The sequence below is a fragment of the Oncorhynchus tshawytscha genome, linkage group LG19, assembly GCF_018296145.1.
Source record: "Oncorhynchus tshawytscha isolate Ot180627B linkage group LG19, Otsh_v2.0, whole genome shotgun sequence".
Lineage (NCBI taxonomy): Eukaryota > Metazoa > Chordata > Actinopteri > Salmoniformes > Salmonidae > Oncorhynchus > Oncorhynchus tshawytscha.
Window position 1 is genome coordinate 25,459,347 of NC_056447.1, and position 16,709 is coordinate 25,476,055.

Below are 16,709 nucleotides of genomic sequence, written 5' to 3' on the forward strand. Positions count from 1 at the left end.
AAATTTCTGCCTGATTTCAATGAGCCTTGTATACTGTACGAGTCTCAGCTGCTCAATGTGTAATTACTGAGGCGGGCCTCGTCTCGCTGGAGAAGGATTTGGGGTAATTAAAATACTTTCTTTCACTTAAGGGGAGGTCCCAGAGGACTATGCTTCCACAGAGACTCCATCATTACAAAGCTCTCCTAGCAGGAAACAGGAGAATACTACAACCCAGAAGGCGATGTCAGTACAGGTGCATCAAAGCTGGGACCGAGAGACAGCTTCTATCTCAAGGCTATCAGACTGTTAAATAGCAATCACAGCTGGTCTCCACCCAGTACCCTGCTCTGAACTTAGTCACGGTCACTAGCCGTCTACCACCAGGTTACTCATCCTCTAACTTCGAGGCTTCTGCCCTATGTAGTGCATTCAGAAGGTATTCATACCCCTGGACTTTTTCCACATTTGGTTATGCCTTATTCTAAAATGGATTAAATTGTTTATTTTCCTCATCATTTTACAAACAATGCCCCATAATGACAAAAGGAAAAACAGGGTAAAAATGTTTTACTAATGTATATAAAAAAAGCTGAAATATGCCATTTACATAAATATTCAGAACCTTTACTCAGTACTTTGTTGAAGTACCTTTGGCAGCGATTACAGCCTCGAGTCTTCTTGGGTATGATGCTACAAGCTTGGCACACCTGTATCTGGGGAGTTTCTCCTATTCCTCTGCAGATCCTCTCAAGCTCTGTCAGGTTGGATTGGGAACGTCGCTGCACAGCTATTTTCAGGTCTCTCCAGATATGTTAGATCAGATTCAAGTCCGGCCTCTGGCTGGGCCACTCAAGGACATTCAGAGACTTGTCCTGAATCTACTCCTGCGTTGTCTTGGCCGTGTGCTTAGTATCATTGTCCTGATGGAAGGTGAACCTTCGCCCCATTCTGAGGTTCTGAGCACTGTGGACCAGGTTTTCATCAAGGATCTCTCTGTACTTTGCTCCGTTCACCTTTCCTTCGATTCTGACTAGTCTCCCAGTCACTGCCGCTAAAAAACAACCCCACAGCATGATGCTGCCTCCACCGTGCTTCAACGTAGGGATGGTGCCAGGTTTCCTCCAGATGCTTGGCATTCAGGCCAAAGAGTTCAATCTTGGTTTCATCAGACCAGAGAATCTTGTTTCTCATGGTCAGAGTCTTTAGGTGCCTTTTGGAAAACTCCAAGCAGGCTGTCATGTGCCTTTTACTGAATAGTGGCTTCCGTCTGGCCACTCTACCATAAAGGCCTGATTGGTGAAGTGCTGCAGAGATGGCTGTCCTTGTGGAAGGTTCTCCCATCTCCACAGAGGAACTCTGGAGCTCTTTCAGAGTGACCATCGGGTTCTTGGTCACCTCCCTGACCAAGGCCCTTCTCCCCCGATTGCTCAGTTTGGCCAGGCGGCCAGCTCTAGGAAGAGTGGATCTAAACTTCTTCCATTTAAGAATGATGGAGGCCAGTGTGTTGTTGGGGACCTTCAATGCTGCAGACATTTTTTGGTCCCATTCCCCAGATCTGTGCCTCGACACAATCCTGTCTCGGCGCTCTACAGACATTTCCTTTGATGTCACGGCTTGGCTTTTGCTCTGACATGCACTGTCAACTATAGGACCTTATATAGACAGGTGTGTGCCTTTCCAAATCATGCCCAATCAATTGAATTTACCATAATCAAGTTGTAGAAACATCCCAATGATGATCAATGGAAACAGGGTGCACCTGAGCTCAATTTAAAGTCTCATAGCAAAGTGTCTGAATACTTATGTAAATAAGGTATCGGTTTTTGTCATTTTTATCATAAATTTTTGTCATTAATGGGTATTGTGTGTAGATTGATGAGGACATTTTTTATTCAATCAATTTTAGAATAAGGCTGTAACATAACAAAATATGGAAAAAGTCAAGGGGTCGGAATACTTTCCGAATGCACTGTACGAAATCAAGCACTCACACACTCCTCCTCCTGAATGAGCTGGACGATACGCTGTAGGACATCTGTTAGAGCTCTGTGGGGAGAGACAGAGAGACAGAGAGAGAGAGAGAGAGAGTGAAGAGACAGCTGACAGGTAGATGAATAGAAAACAGTGGTTCTGACAGATTAAATTACTCACCTGGACTTCATGGCAAAGTTGCGTCCCAAAGCGAGATGGCGAATGGAGTGACTACGACCGATGGACAGCACCAAGGTGACCATGTCACTCTCAAAACCTGAGAGGAGAGAGATGTATATCAGTAAATCACTGTAGAAGAGTAGACATTCTGCATGCTGTGTATCTGTATGCTTTGAGGAAGCCATCTCATGTCAGCTCAATTTATGTTGAGCCTACTCAGTCATAAATACACCAATTAGGATTCCCAGGAGCCTTTTGAAAGGTGCATTCTCCATGAAAACGAATGGTCTCTATATCTGAGCCACTGGCTAGTGTAGGAGATTGTACCACATCATCATAGTCTTGGTCAGTGTGATGTCGGTGTGATCCCCAGAAGTGCTCATGCTACATGGTTACAGTAATACACCATAGTATCCTCTCTTCATTATAAATTGTTGTCCAAGCTCTGTCTGTACCGGATTAATATGGATGAGGAAATTGGTTGGGAGACAGGCAGGTGCAGGAGCCTCAGTGTCCCAGCAGTGCTGTGTCTATTCTGACTGACACTGATGTGTCTGCCCTTGGTCACTCCTCAGTGCTGCATGGAGGTTTGTCTGTGGGATGCTGGGAGCCCTGCCTGCCTGATCTTATCTGCCTGTTCCAGAAATAACATGGCCTGATTTGAGCTATTCTCAGCGGTCCAGCTTTTGACTGTGTTTCCAGAACCAGGTTTAAATTACAGTGCCTGCAAAAGTATTCATCCCCCTTGGTGTTTTTCCTATTTTGTTGCATTACAACCTGTAATTTAAATAGATTTTTATTTGGATTTCATGTAATGGACATACACAAAATAGTCCAAATTGGTGAAGTGAAATTTAAAAAATAACTTTTCAAAGATTTGTGCATATGGATTCACCCCCTTTGCTATGAAGCCCCTAAATAGGATCTGGTGCAACCAATTACCTTCAGAAGTCACATAATTAGTTAAATAAAGTCCACCTGTGTGCAATCTAAGTGTCACATGATCTGTCACATGATCTGAGTATATATACACCTGTTCTGAAAGGCCTCAGAGTCTGTAACACCACTAAGCAAATGGCACTATGAATACCAAGGAGCTCTCCAAACAGGTCAGGGACAAAGTTGTGGAGAAGCACAGATCATGGTTGGGTTATAAAAAAAAAATCAAACTTTGAACATCCCACGGAGCACCATTAAATCCATTATTAAAAAATGAAAGAATATGGCACCACAACAAACCTGCCAAGAGAGGGCCGCCCACCAAAACTCATGGACCAGGCAAGGAGGGCATTAATCAGAGAGGCAACAAAGAGACCAAAGATAACCCTGAACGAGCTGCAAAGCTCCACAGCAGAGATTAGAGTATCTGTCCATAGGACCACTTTAAGCCATACACTCCACAGAGCTGGGCTTTAAGGAAGTGTGCCCAGAAAAAAAAGCAATTGCATAAAGAAAAAAATTTGCAAACACATTTCATGCTTGCCAAAAGGTATGTGGGAGACTCCCCAAACATATGGAATAAGGTATTCTTAGCTTTTTGGCCATCAAGGAAAATGCTATGTCTGGCACAAACCCAACACCTCACATCACCCCGAGAACAACATCCCCACAGTGAATTATGGGGGTGGCAGCATTATGCTGTGGGGATGTTTTTCATCGGCAGGGACTGGGAAACTGGTCAGAATTGAAGGAATGATGGTGCTAAATACAGGGAAATTCTTGAGGGAAACCTGTTTCAGTCTTCCACAGATTTGAGACTGGGAAGGAGGTTCACCTTCCAGCAGGACAATGACCCTAAGCATACTGCTAAAGCAACACTCGAGTGGTTGGGAAACATTTGGGAAACGTTTAAATGTCTTGGATTGGCCTAGTCAAAGACCTCAATCCAATTGAGAATCTGTGGAATGACAAATATTGCTGTACACCAGCGGAACCCATCCAACTTGAAGGAGCTGGAGCAGTTTTGCCTTGAAGAATGGGCAAAAATCATAATGGCTTGATATGCCAAGCTTATCGAGACATACCCCAAGAGACTTGCAGCTGTAATTGCTACAAAAGATGGCTCTACAAAGTATTGACTTTGGGGGGGGGTGAATAGTTATGTACGCTCAAGTTCTGTTTTTTTTGGTCTTATTTCTTGTTTGTTTCACAATAACAAATATTTTGCATCTTTAAAAAGTGGTAGGCCTGTTGTGTAAATCAATTGATACAAACGCCCCCAAAAAATCATTTAAATTCCAGGTTGTAAGGCAATAAAATAGGAAAAATGCCAAAGGGGGATGAATACTTTCGCAAGCTAATGTAGATCATAGTAAGAGAAGAGAATGGTATTTTCTCATTTCTATTGGTAGTTCCAAAAGTATGCCTAGTTATAATAATAACGCAGAAAAAACAGGTACTTCGCATTTCATATTATTAATGGAAAACCAAATGTTTTCTTTGGCCTTAAATATAAATTGCCTGCAACATTTGGTTGCCCTCCGAGATTCCTGCTCAGAAATGTATACAGAATACTCAACTCTAGGGGTTTGATCATAAAGATGCCCACACACTGGTCCCCCTGAGTCCCCATGAACAGTTCCCAGAACAGCCCTTCAGCCCCCTCCACTCCCCCTTGGTGAGGCTGGGCTGGTCCTGGCCTCTCCTCATTGTGCTATAGAGCAGGGGATCATCCCATGAGACACACACACACAGAGAATAATGTATGTTATATTATCTGAATTGTGTGTGATTTATCACCTGCTGGCACCACCTAACACACACACCTCCCTGTACTCTCTCCAGGTAGGAAGAAAATGAGAGAGCATCTGATTCAGAGAGCGAGAGAGAGAAGGGGAGAAGGAGAGAGAGCGAGAGAGAAAATGGGTGAGGTGAGGAATCATACCATTGTCAGAGAGGTCCAGACTGCTGATGGCCTTGGCTTCAAAGATGTGCTCCTGAATCACCTGGGCCCCAGCAGACCTCAGCTGCACATATAATACACATGATTATCAGCCAGACAAAACCTAGCTCAGCTCCCTGGTTAGTGATGATAAAAAAAGTGAACGGTGCGTGTGTACAGTACATTGTGATAGAAAAATGTGTAAAGGTTAGGTTACTCGGTCCAACACTCAACGGTGGGCGGGTGGGGTCGACCAGCCTCATTATTGCAATAATTAATCAACATTAAATCACGATTATTTGAAGAAATGACCAAATCTCTCTCAGTACTGAATTTCCATGACAACATGCGTGTGTGTGTGTGTGTGTGTGTGTATATATATATATATATATGTACCTCACAGCCACTCAGGTCTAGCTCCAGCCCACACAGATGAGTATTTGTGGCAAGACCCTGCAACAACAATCTGCATACAAGACCGATTGGGTTCATTTCACCACAAAAATATGCGTATCAAACAGCAGTATACACATAAATATGTCAATCAAAATGCAAACATAATTATAAGTAGGCATCACATTCTGTTTGGCATGCACTGGTTTAACATTCCATCGGTGCTCACCTGAGAGCCTCTGGGGGTAGTTTGGTTCCTGCCAATCCCACGTATCTGAGCTCATTGCTCTTACTGAAGAATTCCTTTACAGTCCTCGTCACTTCCCTCACCTTCCTGGGGACAGAGACAGGTCAGTGGACGGGTTGGGCAACACTAGTCAGAGATGACAGCTGGCAGGGAGCTCACCTGTGGGAGAAGGGGTTTCTGGACAGGTTGAGGTGGGCCAGGTTGGGGCAGCAGCCTGCTGACAGAGATACAAACAGCTAGGGAGAGAAGGAAGTTGGGGATGTAAAGGTTCATTGGTTCACATTGGCACAAACATGTGACATCGAAAAGCAGATCAGGTTGTATATTTTAAATGGATGAATATGACAGAAACTGGCTGGAGGTGAAAGGGCAAAGGCCACTTACAGTGTCCACAGGGCAGTCTGTGCCACTCAGGTCCAGGTAAGATACAGCATTGGTCCCAGACAGGAACTTAAACAGGTTCTGACAGGTAAAGATGTAAAGCTATTCAGTGCTATGGTCCTGTAGACTAGAGCCAAACCCAACTACAGGGCAACTCAATTCAATACTGTACAGTGGAGTAATACATTTACTCTGATTGAGATTCCTCCTGTATCATTAAGTCATATCAGTATCAAGTAGCATGCATATCCTGTCACATATCAGTATCAAGTAGCATGCATATCCTGTCACATTTCAGTATCAAGTAGCATGCATATCCTGTCACATTTCAGTATCAAGTAGCATGCATATCCTGTCACATTTCAGTATCAAGTAGCATGCATATCCTGTCACATTTCAGTATCAAGTAGCATGCATATCCTGTCACATATCAGTATCAAGTAGCATGCATATCCTGTCACATATCAGTATCAAGTAGCATGCATATCCTGTCACATATCGATATCAAGTAGAATGCATATCCTATCACATATCAGTATCAAGTAGAATACATATCCTGTCACATATCGATATCAAGTAGAATGCATATCCTGTCACTTGAGACTGTACTGGCAAAACAAACTCCCTTTGTAAAATAAAATTCTAGACAACCCATTACTGAATATAAGCACAGAGTTAATGTTCCATAGCATACACCCTATACATTACAACATGCATTCAGCTGAGATTAGCAGTGCCTACAGTATGGAGCTTTACTCAAGTGTAATAGTGTATGGAGCGAGCGAGACTGAATTCTAAGAAGTGAACTGAAAACAAGTGCTGCCCCCGCACTCACCACAGCTTCCTCTGTAGCCAGAATGCCTGTATTCCCTGACAGGTCCAGGTGACACAGAGAGCTGGAGAAGGCCTTGTTCTGCTGTAACGCCTGAGTCAGATTTCCTAGACCTGGATAGATGGAAGGGAGGGAAAGGAATCAGAGAGAGAAAAGAAGCTGCACGGATCTCTACTTATTCACAGTATGTAGCACTAACAAAAGCAACCCAAGTAGTCAAGCATGCTTTCAATAGAATATGTAAAAGACATTACATTCACATCTTTGTGGAAGATGGACATGTCAAAAGGGTGCAGCAGACAAAAGAGTTGGAATGTACCTTTGTGAGAGACACTAATCCTGGAGAGGGACAGCTGGGTGAGACCATTGGGCAGATTCTCCAGTTCCTGACTGAGAGCTATCACACCTGATGACAGATATCACAACGTTACACACATGAGCAGATGAGTAGTCACTAGCCATTCCAGGGAACACTAGCAATGGACATTGACAAACCTAAAAAGTTTTCAATGGTAACTAAATGCTTGCCTTTGTCCTCTATGTGATTGGCTGACAGGTTGATGGTGTGGATGGCGGAGCAGGTGTGATCTCGCAGGGCACAGGCCATCTTCACTGCAAAATCCCTACAAGAGGAAGGGCAAGGAGAGAGAAAGAGAAATGGAAAATAGTTATTCCTGTGAACTAGTGTCAACCAATCACATAAATCAAATGTCATCCAAAGATTTCCCACTTCCTCTGTGCTTCTGGCACCAGGTAGACTGTTTTGGGAGAGAAGGAGGGAGGTAGAGAGGGAGGGAATAAGGGATTTTTAAAATAGGTAAAGGTGTATCAGGTAGTAGACTACTCACAGTTTGAGCCCACATCCCTCTAGACACACCTCCTCCAAGGTGGAGGATCTGTTGATCATGAAGAGAACCTGCTCTTGGACCTCTGAGCTCTGCGGATAGATACAGAGGGGGATTATTATTCCTCTGATTTCTAATGAATCATTAGCCATCCCGCCTCCATACACTGACAGGAAATCTAATCTCAATGAGAATCTCCATATGATCTCCATCTTCAGTGTCAGCCCTTTTCTCTGGTCGCAAACCACCTTAAGTACATTTTCCTGTAGAATATAACTACATCTGTGCAGTTCCAGACAGCTTCTCTCCCTTATCATGAAGGTCATTTCGCCTGAACTCCATCATAGCCATGTGATTGCCTAAAGGCACTCCAGTATCACTAACACAAAAGTAGCTAGATTATGAAGTCATTATCGTGCCCTGCCTCCAGGGCACAACAGTCTGTGTGTACATGTGATGACTGTTGATAAGCCCTGCTAGGCCCTGCAGCCTAGACCAGGCTGCCAGTTAGGTCAGCCACAGGATCCCATCATCAGCTCACACTGCCAACACGTACAGACAGGCATGACAGGCCCAGAGAGAGCAGTACTCAGGGATAGAGAGTGATAACATGAGACAGTGAGCTCTCCAACTGGACCTGGAGAAACAGACCAAGATGTGGCTAAAATGTTTACCAGTTTGAGGTCTTTGCTGGAGATCTTGGTGAACCATTGGTTGAAGGAAAGTGCAGCCACTGATAAGGCCAAATCTCTGTTTTCCAAATGACTGAAATCCAGGAGGTTGAATTCCCGACAATTCTGGACATAGTAAATGTTGTCCACATCCTGACAGAATATAAATCATAAACACTTTTACTAATATTCTTGATGTGTGACTACGTCAGTTGATATTAATAGTAGATTATTTTTTCAATCAGAAACATTGAATGTTGTGTCGTCATAGGGGGATGGTAACCTACTCACCCATTGGACTTCCTCTCTGCAAGGTAATTCATTGAAGTCACATAGAGCAGCATACGTCTCTGAGAAGCCTCCTGTAGTGTAGAGAACCAAGGAATGGCAGAGCGATCAAATACTGTACAAATCCACGTCCACACACCTACACAATGTCCACATAGTACGAAACACACAAGTGAGGGGACAATGCTGCAGTGCTCGGATTGATTCTACTGACCACATGGTCCCAGTGTTCCAGTCAGGTGCTCCTCCACCCGGGTTGCCAGGTTCCACAGCCGCTCCTGCAAGTCTGGAGGGATCTTCTTCAGGACCTTCCTGAGGGCAGGAAATCGACACACATACATGTCACACATTTTAATCCTCTTAAAATGACAGATATTAACATTAGGTATCCACTTTATCATCGGCATTGGATTGAAATATGATTCAGAAGTGACCTCTGAGTAAAAAAAAGCTCAATTCCTTGGATAGAAGAGGAGCCCTAATCAGTTGGTTAATGTGTAGATGTTTCACCTCAGGGGTTTCTGCTATAAGTATATCACAAGCAACTCTCACCATGTTTGAGGGAGGAAAATGTCCATCTGCATTGCCACGACACTCACCCTGGAGATGAATCAGGGAAGATCTTCTTCAGAGAAGCTGTCACATGACTGACCATAGCCTCGAGGTCCTCAACAGACGTCAGACTGAGAGAGTAGGTCTGTCTGTCCGTCTCAATCACCACCTGAAGGGTCAACACACACAGTACAAAGGTGTCTTTCTATCGGTCTGTCAACACCATTACATACAACCACCATGCAGAGACACAGATACACATTCTGACAGAAAGATTGTCTAAATGGTATAGTGGTTAGTGGACACATGAACTCGGAAACACATTAACACTGTCTCTTTAAAAAATATATATATTTTACCTTTATTTAACTAGGCAAGTCAGTTAAGAACAAATTCTTATTTTCAATGACGGCCTAGGAACAGTGGGTTAACTGCCTTGTTCAGGGGCAGAAGGACAGATTTGTACCTTGTCAGCTCGGGGATTCGATCTTGCAACCTTTCGGTTACTAGTCCAACGCTCTAACCACTAGGCTACGCTGCCACCCCACGGTCTCTGCTTGTTCATTTGGTGTAACTGAATACCTGTAGAGTAGTGATGCAGGGGTTGACTCCTAGCTCGCAGTCCCAGTGGGTTTGGGGTCATTAACTATTGTGTGGATGGATGTGTGGTTGTGAGGTGCTTTACATATTCGACAGTCACAAGATGGGACTTACAATAGGTTTATAGTGCGTCAAGGGAACTGCAGCCTACTGTTCAGATGGGTTAAATGGAAACTGAAATCTGGACTGTAACCTCTCACATAGCCTTAATATTAATGTAGGCAAAATGTTGACTAGGGAACAGAAGTGGAGAAACAGGACTTCTTTCCTTGAGCATCTTGAGAGAATGTGAATGCCCAGTTAGATACCGTCTGAGGTGCTCTTTATCAGCGTCGGAAATTTTAAGAAACATTTAAACCTGGCAAAAAATACTGCACCCCCTGTCAAAAAAAACATTCCACCATCTTTGACTGTAGCCTACAGCGTATTTTCTATATAGCAGTTTAGGCTCAGGTGCAGGTTTTCACTTTATCACATAGTCAGGCAGTTCTGGGTGAACAAACAACTGACCAGCGCCCCACTACTGTAGACATTGTGGTGAGAGGTGACATTGGCGCCTGACTTTGTCTCAAAGTGGGGGGTGCAAAAAAACTAAAACAAGAACGCAAATGTATCATTCTCCACATTTGATGTCAGCAAGGGAGTTCCATAACTTACATTTCAAATTTCCACTCGCATAGCCCTCGAGACACAAGAACTGAGCATGCGTAAAAATATGCGAAGTCGACATTAAAATGCAGTTTAACCCTATTAGGCTCATTTATTCCCATTGGAAACGACAGGCTGTGGTCTATCTTGGGTTAGTTCTAAAACATATTTGGTGTCACTGAACTGAGCAACAGTCAGAGAAAGAATGACATTGTCTGCACATGTTTACCCCCCTCGAGTACCTGAACCCCGCGGTGGTGACTAATGTTTCCTACCAACAGGACGTAGAGTGTTAACCTCTGCAGCGCTACAGAAGACAAACCACCACAATCTCAGAGCCCTGACTGAAGTCTGGTGACCTTTGACTGCATCCTGTGTATATGGAATGGGACCAGAGGTGCGTAAGGAGGGGATTCTTCAGATGAGTGGATGGAAATCTGAAGTTTACGCCATTTTTTACTGGTATAATTCCATCTTCATATGTGGTAGGTCAAATACTGTAAACATATGGTGATGAGTTGAGGACAGCAACAGCAGCAGGTAGCCTAGCGGTTAAGAACATTGGGCCAATAACCAAAAGGTCACTGGTTTGATATCTCCAAGTTGACTAGGTGAACAACCTGTTGATTTGCCCTTGAGCAAGGCACCTGAATTGCTCCTGTATGTCTGCTAAATTACAAAGAAATGACATCTGGAATATTTTACTGTTCACATTTAACAGCATTGAGTTGGATAATTTGCTATGTGCTTCTGATCCCGGTTTCTCTTATTCAGCACAAAGCATGTTTTTACAGCAAATAATTGACATGACCAGCAGTGATCAGAGCTAGTTTATTGTCAATCAGGGCTGCTACTTTTCCAACAGACATTAAAACGTCTTAACACCCAGGCAGTGGTAACCATGGGTCATAGTGGTCAGCCAGCCATATACCATTGTTTCGCACTCCCTTTATATACACAGTACAGGTACTGTATGTGCAACACATTTTTGCATTCTGGTTCATGCAGCTTTCAAATAGTTCAATGAAGTACTGAGAAACATACGTCATTCAAGCTGAACAGAACAGACAAGTTAGAAGAGACACACACACCACAATACAAAACATGTCACTTAAACACATATACAAGGACATTATTTGGTTTACCTGATTAAGACTCTCAATGCTGATGGCATAAATCTCTAAATAGCTGAAGGAGCTTTCCACCTGCAGGGAGAGACAAGACTGTGGACAACAGTGAAGCACTGATACACAGAGAATGTATACTGACTCACACAGGTTAATACATGAAAGGGAAGGTGACGGGAAGAGAGAGAAAGAGAGGGGGGTGAGTGGGAGAGACTGAGGTCCTGGTTGGGGGGGGTCCGGGAGCTACGGCTCCAATGAGAGTCAAAGTAAGATAAGAGCTCTCATTACTATGTCAGCTAACAGGGGAGAGTGGGGGAGGGAGGTCATTACAACTGAACCTTAAACAAAACATTTGCCTTCATGGGCCTCCAACCATGGTCACGGTACCTATAGCAAAGTACACAACTGACAGCATAAGCATAAGCATAAGTAAAGTCATGTCCACTTTCAGTCACATGAGATGACATTTTATTTGTGTTACTTCCCTTTTTCCACGTGAGGCATTTCTGCTTTATAAGTATACAAACAAAAAAAACTGAGGCCAGCATAACTTGATTCTACACTGTATAACAATTATTAGAATGTACTAATACAGGTCCCATCCTCTCTCTAATGCCTTGAGCCGCTCTATTTAACCCTCCCTCTCCATCTAGCGTGCCATGCTCCCTTCCTCCACTCTCCACCTAGCGTGCCATGCTCCCTTCCTCCACCTAGCGTGCCATGCTCCCTTCCTCCACCCACCTAGCGTGCCATGCTCCCTTCCTCCCCTCTCCACCTAGCGTGCCATGCTCCCTTCCTCCACCTAGCGTGCCATGCTCCCTTCCTCCACCTAGCGTGCCATGCTCCCTTCCTCCACCTAGCGTGCCATGCTCCCTTCCTCCACTCTCCATCTAGCGTGCCATGCTCCCTTCCTCCACTCTCCATCTAGCGTGCCATGCTCCCTTCCTCCACTCTCCATCTAGCGTGCCATGCTCCCTTCCTCCACTCTCCATCTAGCGTGCCATGCTCCCTTCCTCCACTCTCCATCTAGCGTGCCATGCTCCCTTCCTCCACTCCCATCTAGCGTGCCATGCTCCCTTCCTCCACTCTCCATCTAGCGTGCCATGCTCCCTTCCTCCACTCTCCATCTAGCGTGCCATGCTCCCTTCCTCCACTCTCCATCTAGCGTGCCATGCTCCCTTCCCCCACTCTCCATCTAGCGTGCCATGCTCCCTTCCTCCACTCTCCATCTAGCGTGCCATGCTCCCTTCCTCCACCATCTAGCGTGCCATGCTCCCTTCCTCCACCATGCTCCATCTAGCGTGCCATGCTCCCTTCCTCCACCTAGCGTGCCTCCACTCCCTTCCTCCACCTAGCGTGCCATGCTCCCTTCCTCCACCTAGCGTGCCATGCTCCCTTCCTCCACCTAGCCCATGCTCCCTTCCTCCATCTAGCGTGCCATGCTCCCTTCCTCCACCTAGCGTGCCATGCTCCCTTCCTCCACCTAGCGTGCCATGCTCCCTTCCTCCACCTCTAGCGTGCCATGCTCCCTTCCTCCACCTAGCGTGCCATGCTCCCTTCCTCCACCTCCATCTAGCGTGCCATGCTCCCTTCCTCCACTCTCCATCTAGCGTGCCATGCTCCCTTCCTCCACTCTCCATCTAGCGTGCCATGCTCCTTCCTCCACTCTCCATCTAGCGTGCCATGCCCTTCCTCCACTCTCCATCTAGCGTGCCATGCTCCCTTCCTCCACTCTCCATCTAGCGTGCCATGCTCCCTTCCTCCACTCTCCATCTAGCGTGCCATGCTCCCTTCCTCCACTCTCCATCTAGCGTGCCATGCTCCCTTCCTCCACTCTCCATCTAGCGTGCCATGCTCCCTTCCTCCACTCTCCATCTAGCGTGCCATGCTCCCTTCCTCCACTCTCCATCTAGCGTGCCATGCTCCCTTCCTCCACTCTCCACCTAGCGTGCCATGCTCCCTTCCTCCACTCTCCATCTAGCGTGCCATGCTCCCTTCCTCCACTCTCCATCTAGCGTGCCATGCTCCCTTCCTCCACTCTCCATCTAGCGTGCCATGCTCCCTTCCTCCACTCTCCATCTAGCGTGCCATGCTCCCTTCCTCCACTCTCCATCTAGCGTGCCATGCTCCCTTCCCACTCCACTCTCCATCTAGCGTGCCATGCTCCCTTCCTCCACTCTCCATCTAGCGTGCCGCTCCCTTCCTCCACTCTCCATCTAGCGTGCCATGCTCCCTTCCTCCACTCTCCATCTAGCGTGCCATGCTCCCTTCCTCCACCTCCACCTAGCGTGCCATGCTCCCTTCCTCCACTTCCTCCACTAGCGTGCCATGCTAGCGTGCCATGCTCCCTTCCTCCACTAGCGTAGCGTCCCATGCTCCCTTCCTCCACTCTCCATCTAGCGTGCCATGCTCCCTTCCTCCACTCTCCATCTAGCGTGCCATGCTCCCTTCCTCCACTCTCCATCTAGCGTGCCATGCTCCCTTCCTCCACTCTCCATCTAGCGTGCCATGCTCCCTTCCTCCTCCTCTCCACCTAGCGTGCCATGCTCCCTTCCTCCACCTAGCGTGCCATGCTCCCTTCCCATCCACTCTCCATCTAGCGTGCCATGCTCCCTTCCTCCACTCTCCATCTAGCGTGCCATGCTCCCTTCCTCCACTCTCCATCTAGCGTGCCATGCTCCCTTCCTCCACTCTCCATCTAGCGTGCCATGCTCCCTTCCTCCACTCTCCATCTAGCGTGCCATGCTCCCTTCCTCCACTCTCCATCTAGCGTGCCATGCTCCCTTCCTCCACTCTCCATCTAGCGTGCCATGCTCCCTTCCTCCACTCTCTAGCGTGCCATGCTCCCTTCCTCCACTCCCTCCTATCTAGCGTGCCATGCTCCCTTCCTCCACTCTCCACCTAGCGTGCCATTCTCCCTTCCTCCACCTATCTAGCGTGCCATGCTCCCTTCCTCCACTCTATCTACTCTCCATCTAGCGTGCCATGCTCCCTTCCTCCATGCTCCCTTCTCCATCTAGCGTGCCATGCTCCCTTCCTCCACCTAGCGTGCCATGCTCCCTTCCTCCACTCTCCATCTAGCGTGCCATGCTCCCTTCCTCCACCTAGCGTGCCATTCTCCCTTCCTCCACCTAGCGTGCCATTCTCCCTTCCTCCACCTAGCGTGCCATGCTCCCTTCCTCCCCTCTCTCATCTACCGTGCCATGCTCCCTTCCTCCACTCTCCATCTAGCGTGCCCATGCTCCCTTCCTCCACCTCTTCCTCCCCTCTCTAGCGTGCCATGCTCCCTTCCTCCACCTAGCGTGCCATGCTCCAGTCTTCCTCCCCTCTCCATCTAGCGTGCCATGCTCTCTTCCTCCCCTCCTCTACACCTAGCGTGCCATGCTCCCTTCCTCCACTCTCCATCTAGCGTGCCATGCTCCAGTCTTCCTCCACCTATCTACGTGCCATGCTCCAGTCTTCCTCCACCTACCGTGCCATGCTCCAGTCTTCCTCCCCCTCTCTATCTACCGTGCCATGCTCCAGTCTTCCTCCCCTCTCTATCTACCGTGCCATGCTCCAGTCTTCCTCCCCTCTCTATCTACCGTGCCATGCTCCAGTCTTCCTCCCTCTCTATCTACCGTGCCATGCTCCAGTCTTCCTCCCCTCTCTATCTACCGTGCCATGCTCCAGTCTTCCTCCCCTCTCTATCTACCGTGCCATGCTCCAGTCTTCCTCCCCTCTCTATCTACCGTGCCATGCTCCAGTCTTCCTCCCCTCTCTATCTACCGTGCCATGCTCCAGTCTTCCTCCACTCTCTATCTACCGTGCCATGCTCCAGTCTTCCTCCATCTACCGTGCTGCTCCATCTATCTACCGTGCCATGCTCCAGTCTTCCTCCACTCTCTATCTACCGTGCCATGCTCCAGTCTTCCTCCACTCTCTATCTACCGTGCCATGCTCCAGTCTTCCTCCACTCTCTATCTACCGTGCCATGCTCCAGTCTTCCTCCACTCGTGCTATCTACCGTGCCATGCTCCAGTCTTCCTCCAGTCTTCTCCCTCTATCTACCGTGCCATGCTCCAGTCTTCCTCCATCTCTCCATGCTCCCTATCTACCGTGCCATGCTCCAGTCTTCCTCCACTCTCCCTCCCTATCTACCGTGCCATGCTCCAGTCTTCCTCCACTCTCCCTCCCCCTATCTACCGTGCCATGCTCCAGTCTTCCTCCCCTCTCTATCTACCGTGCCATGCTCCAGTCTTCCTCCCCTCTCTATCTACCGTGCCATGCTCCAGTCTTCCTCCATCTCTCCATGCTCCAGTCTTCCTCCTATCTACCGTGCCATGCTCCAGTCTTCCTCCATGCTCCAGTCTTCCTCCTATCTATCTACCTATCTACCGTGCCATGCTCCAGTCTTCCTCCACTCCCCTCTCTATCTACCGTGCCATGCTCCAGTCTTCCTCCACTCTCCCTCCCTATCTACCGTGCCATGCTCCAGTCTTCCTCCATCTACTCCATGCTCCAGTCTTCCTCCTCTCTATCTACCGTGCCATGTCTTCCCAGTCTTCCTCCACTGCCATGCTCCAGTCTTCCTCCACTCTCTATCTACCGTGCCATGCTCCAGTCTTCCTCCATCTACCGTGCCATGCTCCAGTCTTCCTCCACTCTCTCTCTATCTACCGTGCCATGCTCCAGTCTTCCTCCACTCTCCATGCTCCTTCCTATCTACCGTGCCATGCTCCAGTCTTCCTCCATCTACTCCATGCCCTTCCTCCCTCTATCTACCGTGCCATGCTCCAGTCTTCCTCCACTCTCTATCTACCGTGCCATGCTATCTTCCTCCACTCCCTATCTACCGTGCCATGCTCCAGTCTTCCTCCACTCTCCCTCCCTATCTACCGTGCCATGCTCCAGTCTTCCATCCTCCATCTACCGTGCCATCTCCAGTCTTCCTCCACTCCCTATCTACCGTGCCATGCTCCAGTCTTCCTCCACTCTCCCTCCCTATCTACCGTGCCATGCTCCAGTCTTCCTCCACTCTGCCATGCTCCAGTCTTCCTCCACTCTCTATCTACCGTGCCATGCTCCAGTCTTCCTCCACTCCCTCCCTATCTACCGTGCCATGCTCCAGT

At 47.6% G+C, this 16,709-nt stretch overlaps 1 protein-coding gene and 1 long non-coding RNA gene across 3 annotated transcripts in view; both read right to left on the bottom strand.

Annotated features, from left to right (window-relative positions):
• Window positions 1–16,709, bottom strand: part of carmil2 (capping protein regulator and myosin 1 linker 2) — a 38,997-nt gene that overhangs the window by 19,165 nt on the left and 3,123 nt on the right. For both annotated transcript variants that reach the window (XM_024379396.2, XM_024379395.2), the window contains exons 4-19: window positions 11,617–11,676; window positions 9,271–9,392; window positions 8,886–8,983; window positions 8,675–8,745; window positions 8,387–8,536; window positions 7,716–7,804; window positions 7,396–7,490; window positions 7,187–7,273; window positions 6,871–6,980; window positions 6,039–6,116; window positions 5,814–5,890; window positions 5,637–5,741; window positions 5,411–5,480; window positions 5,018–5,099; window positions 2,134–2,230; window positions 1,974–2,028 (exon numbers count right to left, since the gene is read on the bottom strand). In XM_024379396.2, coding sequence (XP_024235164.1) covers window positions 1,974–2,028; window positions 2,134–2,230; window positions 5,018–5,099; window positions 5,411–5,480; window positions 5,637–5,741; window positions 5,814–5,890; window positions 6,039–6,116; window positions 6,871–6,980; window positions 7,187–7,273; window positions 7,396–7,490; window positions 7,716–7,804; window positions 8,387–8,536; window positions 8,675–8,745; window positions 8,886–8,983; window positions 9,271–9,392; window positions 11,617–11,676 — 1,446 coding nt within the window. The remainder of the gene's footprint in view (window positions 1–1,973; window positions 2,029–2,133; window positions 2,231–5,017; window positions 5,100–5,410; window positions 5,481–5,636; window positions 5,742–5,813; window positions 5,891–6,038; window positions 6,117–6,870; window positions 6,981–7,186; window positions 7,274–7,395; window positions 7,491–7,715; window positions 7,805–8,386; window positions 8,537–8,674; window positions 8,746–8,885; window positions 8,984–9,270; window positions 9,393–11,616; window positions 11,677–16,709) is intronic.
• LOC121840069 lies at window positions 13,973–15,185 on the bottom strand. The gene is made up of 4 exons (XR_006079361.1): window positions 14,997–15,185; window positions 14,642–14,702; window positions 14,358–14,398; window positions 13,973–14,123 (listed from the first exon to the last, which is right to left on the bottom strand). It is a non-coding gene; the product is annotated as an uncharacterized LOC121840069 (long non-coding RNA).